The sequence below is a fragment of the Octopus bimaculoides genome, chromosome 11 (assembly GCF_001194135.2).
Source record: "Octopus bimaculoides isolate UCB-OBI-ISO-001 chromosome 11, ASM119413v2, whole genome shotgun sequence".
Classification (NCBI taxonomy): domain Eukaryota; kingdom Metazoa; phylum Mollusca; class Cephalopoda; order Octopoda; family Octopodidae; genus Octopus; species Octopus bimaculoides.
Window position 1 is genome coordinate 40,697,321 of NC_068991.1, and position 9,449 is coordinate 40,706,769.

The following is a 9,449-nucleotide window of genomic DNA, read 5'->3' on the forward strand; positions in this document are numbered from 1 at the left end:
TATATGTATATGTATACATATATGTATATGTATATATATGTATGTATATGTGTATGTATATATATGTATCTATGTATATATATATGTGTATATACATATATGTATGTGTATAAATTTGTGTATATATATGTGTATATATATATGTATATATATGTGTATATATGTATATATATGTGTATATATGTATATATATGTGTATATATGTGTATATATATATGTACATATGTGTATATATATATGTACATATGTGTATGTATATATATATATATATATGTTTATATATATATGTACATATGTATATATATATATATATATGTACATATATGTGTATATGTATATATATGTTTATAGATATGTATATATACATGTATATATATACATATGTATGTATGTATACGTATTATAATTTGAAAGCTCCAAGATAATGCATGATTAATTCAAAACATTGTGAATGAATAAGTATAACACTTTTCAGAGTAATTTGAATGCTGAAGGGTTAAATAAATGGTGTTGACTTGCTTATAAAGTGAACTTGTTTACCATGCAGCTATGGCTGTGCCTGGTAATGATTATTTTAAATGGCTTCTAGGGCCAAACACAATGCACATTATTTTAGTTTCAACATAAGAACTTAGATCAAGTTACTTGCCAACCACATACAATTTTCAGTATCTAAACCTGCATTATAAATTTCTGCTACAGCATGTATTTCTGATTGTAAGGTATGTTTTCTTTTAATTTTATATTAGATTATACAGAGAGAACGCAATTTACGGAAAAAAACTGAGGTGACTAAATTGTTTCAATTTTGCGTTAGCTTGGTTTATGTATGTGTTTATTTTGTCTGTTTTAGCAACATTATTTCTTGCTTTCATTTTATCTTTGCTTTATTTTTTCATTATTCATGCTTCGTAGCTTGCTATAGTATAAAGTTTCATTGTTTACCTTGGAATTTGTGTTAAATTGTTTGCAGTATCCTTCATAGTTGTTTATGTATTCATATTTCCCTGCTTGCTGTAGTATTTCTATTTTTTCTGCTTGATGTAACCTCCATATTTACCTATACATGCTTATTTTTTACCTGTTTGCTATTGCATTTATGCTTGCTGCCACATTCATGCTTACTCGTTTGCTGTAACATTCACGCTTGCCTGTTTGCTGTAGCATTCACGCTTGCCTGCTTGCTGTAGCATTCACGCTTGCCTGTTTGATGCAGCATTCATTCTTGCCCATTTGCTGTAGCATTCATGCTTGCCTGCAACATTCACGCTTGCCCGCAACATTCACACTTGCCCGCTTGCTGTAGCATTCACGCTTGCTGTAACATTCACACTTGCCCGTTTGCTGTAGCATTCATGCATGCTCGTTTGCTGTACCATTCATGCATGCCCGTTTGCTGTAGCATTCACGCTTGCCCGTTTGCTGTACCATTCATGCATGCCCGTTTGCTGTACCATTCATGCTTGCCCGTTTGCTGTACCATTCATGCATGCCCGTTTGCTGTAGCATTCACGCTTGCCCGCTTGCTGTAATATTCATGTTCCATTGTTTTCACATGGATTTTAATTTCCAATGTTTTCTACATCAATTATATTCATAACTGTTGTTTATTTGTTTACTGCAGCATTTGTGTTAATCTGTTTTCTCTGTCACTTAATTTTTCCTGCTTGTTGTAGCATTCATTTTTGCATATTTACTGTACCATGTTTTCTCAGGTAGACATGTTTTCTCATTTTAGCATTCTTCACCTCTTGAGTGCTATACCATTCATATCCTCCTGCATGCTAACAAGTGTTCGTATCCCATTAATTGTAGCATTCATGTTGCTGAAGTGACATTAATACTTTGCCTGGTTATTGTTTTCTTAATAATATTTTTGTTATCTGGCAATATGGAATTATGCAAGTGTCAAGCTGCCATTAAGCCAAGGTTGTAATATGGTTTTAATCATTAGTTAGGCTATTTCACCTCATTCCTCCTAAACTAAATGATTGGGAAAATATGAACATCACAATATTCTATTTCGTGTTTAGTGGAAAGAAAATTTTAAATATGAGCAGTTGAGAGACAAAGAAAAAATAAAGAAAGCAAAAATAGAGCAACTGACTATAAATTGTTTAGTTTTATCACTCTAGTTTTTGTGTTCTGACCCCATTGAAGTTGACTCTTTTTTTCCATACATCAAGGGTAAATAAAATAAATACTATTCATGTACTATTTATAAAGTGGAAAGGTTGTGTGCTCAATTCAAATCTCTTGCCTTGTGCCATCTTAAGACATCATTATTTGTGGAGATCAAATTTTAATTAGAGCTGTTATTTTATTTATGTTGTGGATACTCTTGGAAAATGTACAACTGTCCCAGATTTCTATTTCCAGTTTCAGATCCTTCTTTTTCTTTCTACAATTGTTGTTGTTCAAAACAAATTTAATCTAGTTAGGCTAGTTTGTAACCAATGCTGTGCAAGGCTAAAGTGGTGAATATATTCTGTTATTCACACAGAAAACCAGCAATTGCTATTGTAGGCAGAAGGATGAAGGGCTACTTTTCCTCTGAAGAGTAGCCAATCAGCCATAAAACACATCAGAGCAATCTCCTTATTTTTCTGTGTACAAAAAGAATAAGGTGTATTCACATTTGTTAACTTACCACAGCATAGGTGTTACAAATTGTAATCTAACTAAATGAAATTTTATTGTATATTTTCTAATATACTGTTGATAAAAATATTTTTGCATAGAATTTTTATTTTCTGATTTAGGCATAAGATTATAGTTGACACCACTGAGCCCAATATTTGACTGGTATCTTATTTTACTTTACCTCGAAAGGGTGGAATTTGAACTTGGAATATAAAGCTCCAAAACTGATGCAGCAAGGCCTTTTGTTTGATATTCTAATGAGTCTGTTAATCCATCACTATTAAATGTTTCTAGCATAGACATAAGGCCTGAAATTTTGAGCAAGATGGGACTAGTTAATATCATGGACCCCCAGAACAAGACCAGCAATTTTAAGTGGAGGGGTCCGTCGCTGTCATCAACCCCAGTACTAGACTGGTACTTATTTCATCAACCCTGAAAGGATTGAAAGGCAAAGTTGATCATGGCAGGATTTGAATTCAGAGTATAAAAGACCCTGAAGAAATACTGCAAAGTATTTTATCCAACGTTCTAGCAATTTTGTAAATCTGCTGTCCTTAAATAATTGTTTTATTGGCTTAGTCAAAACCATGGACCCAATAATGATGATGATGATGATAATGTTTCAAATTTTGACACAAGGCCAGCAATTTTCGTGGGAGGGAGTAGTCAGTTACTTCAACCCCAGTATTTAACCAGTATTTTATTTTATTGACTCTAAAAGGATGAAAGGCAAAACTGGCCTCAATGATATTTGAACTAGGATTGTAAAGAGTCAAGTGAAATACCATTAAGCATTTTGTCCAGTGTGTTAACTGCGTTTCATCCCTCTGAGTTTAATCTGGTTTTTCATTCATTTAAGGATGATTAAAGAAAACTAGAAATGTACAATAGTCAATTCAATTTATTACAACCTTGATTTATCACGTCTCAAGCTGCATTCTTTGTGCCTAAATTAGAAATTATTTGCTTTTTCTTGTTGCTTCTTAGCATTATTGTTTACTGTTACATGTTTATTTTCAATATTATTGTTTATTATTCAGTATCATTTTCTCAGGCGTAAATGCTGTCGTATGTAATGGCAATGTCAAAACCATTAATATTTTGTTTTAGAAGACTTAATATGGTAGTGGGGTCTACTTGTTTCAGTCATTTGACTGTGGCCATACTGGGGCACCACCTTGAAAAGTTTTAGTCAAACAAATTGACTCCAGGACTTATTTTTTAAACTTAGTACTTATTCCATTGGTCTCTTTTACCAAATTGCTAGGTTATGGAGACATAAACACACCAACACTGATTGTCAAGGGTGGTTGGGGACAGACACACATACACACAGAGATAAATATACAGCTGGCTTCTTTCAGTTTATGTCTACCAAATTCACTCACAAGATTTTGGTCAACCCAAGGCTATAATAGAAGACAGTTGCCCAAGGTACCATGCAGTGGGATTGAATCTGGAACCATGGGGTTGAGAAGTAAGCTTCTTACCACAGAGCCATACCTGCACCTGTGGTAAGTTGTCCATTTTAACCTGCTGCCATATCTACATAATTATGAAGCTATTGCCATTACCAAATATATTTATTGAGGAAGAATTGAAAGCACCATGTAAAATTGAATCTAGATGTTTACTTCAAATGGTTTTGAGTCCTGCTTTTATTTAAGCTAAGTAAAATCATGGTCATCCATACATACAGGCATATCCTTTATGGTTGTGCCCCAAATCCTTCTCCCAGCTTGAAAGGTCTTTGTCTTGCATGTGGCAGTGCTGGTGCCATGTAAAATGCACTCATGCCGGTGCTATGTAAATGCACCTGTGCCAGTGGCACATGAAGAGCACCCAGCACAATCTGTAAAATGATTGGCATAATGGGAAGGGCATCCAGCCATTGAATCCATACCAAAGCAGACAATTGGAGCCTGGGCAGCTCTCTGGCTGGTCAGTCCCTGTCAAACCATCCAACCCATGCCAGCATGGAAAATGGACTTTAAATGATGATGATCTGTTCCTTTAAGATGGCTCATGAACCTGGTGCATGCGTTCCTCACTGTGTCCCTGGTAAGATCTTTAAACATCCTTTATCTTGGCCACCAGCTCAGCCTTGGTGTTGCAAGCAGAGCAGTTGGTGTCTTTCTCAACCGCACTCCAGACATAGTAATCCATGAGATTAGAATCAAGGGAATTAGAAGGCTGGAAATTGGGGTTGGTGACGTAGAAATTCTCCAACCACCACTTCTGACTCTTTCTGAAGGTATTGCAAGGAGCCAAATCTTGCTGCTTCAAATATGGCCTTCAAGCAGCATCCCTCTCCAGCCAGGATTTCACCACAGTTTCCAATTTCATGTAGCCATCTGAATTGAGCTTAAGGCCGTGTTCACTGATGTGGGGCAGCTTGACATTACCCTCACTTGAATCACACCGAAAGACCAACACAGTTTGAGGAACTTGCTTTTTGTAATACATGGGACATGGATTATAGACAACCCACCTGTTGTTCTAGGTGTTGTGGGACTTGTCCTAGCAGAAGTATTTTTCATCTGAGAAAACCCAGATCATTCCCAGTTCAATAGGATGCTTCAGCTTGTTCAAGCACTTCTTTGCTTTCATCAAGTGGTTCGCCTTGGCTGTTAGAATTTCTCCCTGATGCTTCCTGTGTAAATGGAAGTGAAGGTCCTTGTTTAGGGCTAGCTTCATGTTGGGGACTCTCTTGCCAAAGCCTGGATTCCCTTGCTCAAATCTTCTATCACCTTGTCCAGCAGCTATTGGATGAATTCTAGCATGTGGATGCAGTCAGAAGATCTGCTATGCATCTTTCTGACTGTAGCTGTCCATGTCATGTCTTACAACCTTTACAGGCGTTCACAGAGCATTGTGGATCATCATGATGTCAGCATTTTGACATACCACATGAATCATCATGACACAAGTAACTCTTTTCTGATATTCAAATGGTTTCCAGTCCTCCATGTCAGCTAACTTTTTAATCTTTATGCTCCCCAATGCTGTTGACTTCACCAATACACCAAACTGTTTCTGAAAAAAAGAGACAAAAAAAAAATCATCAAATTTAGCCCAAAAACCCTGTAAGTGCATGTATGTGTATAAAGTAAAAAAAATAAATATATTTCCAATTGATGTGAGAATTTACAATTTGAATAGCCTAGTGGCTTTGAAAGATACATGCACACACACACACACACACACACACACACACATATATATATAATGTATGTATTAAAAAAGGGGTAATTTATTCCTAGCTGGTTTCAAATAATGTCGCTATCAAAATTTTGGATATTATCAGCTATTCTGGCTTTGAAGGAGAATTGATGGTTTGGAACAATGCTAAGATGAAAATAAAACTCACTTTTCAGCCTAAGATTAGTGAGGTATTGGTACTACAAAATAAAAGGGATCATGATGTTTGTTGTTAAGGGAGTATTTTTCAAAAAAATTAAATTTTTGAACTATGTTTTTGGAAGTAAGCTTCATGGCAGTATCTCTCAACATTTGAAAAAATATTTTAGCTACCATATTCCCACCTTCCCACTGTTGCTCTTAACTTTCTTGCCTGCCTCTCTCTCTCTCTCTCACTCATACACGCACACACACACACCTGCTCATATGTGCAGTAACAAGGTTGTTAGGAAACCTAGTGAGCCAGTCAGTAAGGTATCTGGGTAGACTGGATCACAGCATACTCAAAAATTTTATTTTGTGTATTTATTTTAAACATTTTCAAATTTTAGGAAGAAATTGAAAAGAAAAATATCCTGCTCCGGAAGCTGGGCAGTGATTTGAATAGTGAACGACATCTTCGGTCTGAAATAGAATATGATCTTGAAGAGAACAAGAAGACTATATCTTTGAAAGGTAATTTAATATATACCTCTCCTTTCTAGGTGTTTGATGTTGTTTATCCCTAGATTATCCTGGATTAAACAAGCCTATGATCAAAATTAGCAAGATTTTGTGATCACTCCATATTTGTGTATATCCCTGATTTCATACGTGCTCTTGATTGTAGTGTGTGGTTTGAAAGAAATTTGGCTGCTATTTCTAACAAGTTGGTTGATCACTAAGAGGCTTCCTTATTGCTAGAATCTAGATATTTTACATATAAAGGTGTAATTTGACAAGCATTAAATATTCTATATGAACCCTTTCATTGGATATGAATACATTCATCTATACACAAAGTATTCATTACTCTACTTATCAAACTTGAACTTATCAGACATGTGGTTATATAAATAATATATACAAGCATATATATGCACTGTAAAGTGTGATATGTAACCAAAAGTCCAGACTCAGTAGTGCATTCCCTCACTATCCTCCTGTATCCAGTGCAGTTAGATGAGGGGCATCAAACTGCAGGATAGACTTCTATGAGAATATGAATCATGTAACAATATTAATAAAATACAGAATGCATATTTGGTATTTTAAGCTTTATAAAACATACACGTATTTTGCTAAATCAACCATTAGGATTACACAATTATTTGTTAAAAATTACATAATTTTATCAAATTACCTCATCAGTGTTTTTGGCAAAAAATACAAAGTATAATTTTAAGTTGCTCAATATAAAAAAGATAGACAGGTTTGACCACTTGTTCCCATTACCTTTGATTATTGCAGTGGATACTCATACTACAGTAGATATTCTTGCTGTTATTTTTATTATTGTCACTGTTGTTGGTGTTGCTACTGTTATCCTCATCATCTTTCCTTTCTATTTTGTATGTATGCGAACAGTTGTCACTGTATCTGTACTCACCTTTATGGGTATGAAATGGCATAGCCTTGACCTTTCTCTTTTCTATTTACTCCATTCTTCCACCCTGTTACCTCATATTCCGCCAATGCTGTAATAGCTTCACTAATTCAGTCATATACACACATTATAACTTGTAAGTGGGTTTACAACCATAGGACAAGAGTACTCAATGTATGTATCATCATCATCATCGTTTAACGTCCGCTTTCCATGCTAGCATGGGTTGGACGATTTGACTGAGGACTGGTGAACCAGATGGCTACACCAGACTCCAATCTGATTTGGCAGAGTTTCTACAGCTGGATGCCCTTCCTAACGCCAAAATGCTACTGCTTTATTGCTTTACATTTCATGTTAAATAAGCATTAATAAGATGAACAGGATTCAGATGAAGGTGTTTTTCCCTCTTTTAACAGTGTTTTATCAGTTTCCTTTTGAGCTGAAATAAAATATTGAAAGATTATTTAAATAAAGGTTCTGAGGTTTTGACCAGATGCAGGCATATTTACAAATTCCTTCTACCTAATTTTAACCCTTTAGCATTCACATTATTCTGTCAAATGTAATGCTTATTTATTCACATTCCTTTGAAATAATCATGCATGTTATCTCGTAACTTCAAGATTTCGATGATGTGATTGTACATTTCTAGAATGACATTGTACAATAGATATGAGAGGATGGATCTGGCCAATTTGAACATAAAAAAGGTAGAATATTTTAGCCAGATATGGCTAATTTAAATACTAAAGGGTTAAATGAAGACTGCAATTAAGTCAAAAAATTCTATTGTTGATGTCATTGATATCCTAATATTATACCAGACCTTCATGCACACGTTTCCATTTCCATTAAAATCAATTCCATACATTGTCTTTCATTAAATGGACCTCCTACAATTCCCAGTAATTCAATCAAGAGAACTACTTCCTAATAAATTAATATTCCACAGACGCTTGTACCCTTAATATAATTCTCGGTCAGCTGGGTGCCAAATGACAAGGCTGGGCTTTTAAATAACAGGTTCAGTCCATCCTCTGATCTTCTTGCTATTCAATTTCACTCAGCCCAAGGCTGTAGTAGATGCTTGGTCAGGGTACTTCTCAAAAGGATCATCCATGGTTACAAAATGAATTTCTTAACTTTTTCAGCCATCCTGCACCTACTCTTTCCCACATCACCATTATCATCATCATTTAATGTCCATTTTCCATGCTGGTATGGGTTGGACAGTTTGACTGGAGCTGGCCAGATTCCAATTGTTTTGGCTGTGCCACCAGCACAGGTGTGTTTATGCAGCACTAGTGCATTTTATGTGACATCAGCACCTACAAAGAACATGCCTGTATGTATGGATGACCACACTTTTACTTAGCTTGACATGTCTTATCAAGTACAGAAGATTGCCACAATCCCAGTCCCTTGTCATTTCCTCAGTGAGGCCCAGTGTCTGAAGATCCTTTCTCACCACTTCATTCCATGTCTTCCTGGGTTTACTCGTTCCACAGGTACCCTCCACAGGTACCCTCCACAGTTAGATATTGGCACTTCTTTAAGCAGCTATTCTCATCCATCCACCCACATATCTACATATTCTCTCATTATTTTGTGTTCACTTTTATTTTTCCTATTTCTATTACAAATAATTACAGAGGCATCAAGCTGTTAGATCAGGTTATGAAAGTTACAGAGAGGGTCATAGCCCAACTAATTAGGGAGCGAATCAATTTAGATGAGATGCAGTTTGGGTTCGTGCCAGGTAAAAGCACTACTGATACCTTATTTCTAGTGAGACAGTTGCAGGAGAAATACCTAGCTAAGGATAAACCTCTGTACCTGGCTTTCGTTGACATGGAGAAAGCCTTTGACAGGGTCCCCCGATCCCTTATCTGGTGGTCAATGAGGAAACTTGGGATAGAAGAATGGTTAGTGAGAGCTGTGCGAGCCATGTACAGAGATGCTGCCAGTAAGGTGAGGGTTGGAAATGAGTACAGCAATGAATTCCGGGTAGAGG

The 9,449-nt window shown here is 35.8% G+C and overlaps 1 protein-coding gene across 4 annotated transcripts in view; it reads left to right on the forward strand.

Moving 5' to 3' along the window:
* LOC106868475 (repetitive organellar protein) overlaps window positions 1–9,449 on the forward strand; it is a 73,284-nt gene that overhangs the window by 24,300 nt on the left and 39,535 nt on the right. For 3 of the 4 annotated variants that reach the window (XM_014913752.2, XM_014913756.2, XM_014913753.2), the window contains exons 9-10: window positions 750–788; window positions 6,399–6,522. In XM_014913752.2, the coding sequence (XP_014769238.1) occupies window positions 750–788; window positions 6,399–6,522 (163 nt within the window). The remainder of the gene's footprint in view (window positions 1–749; window positions 789–6,398; window positions 6,523–9,449) is intronic. The other variant, XM_014913755.2, reaches the window with a different exon arrangement.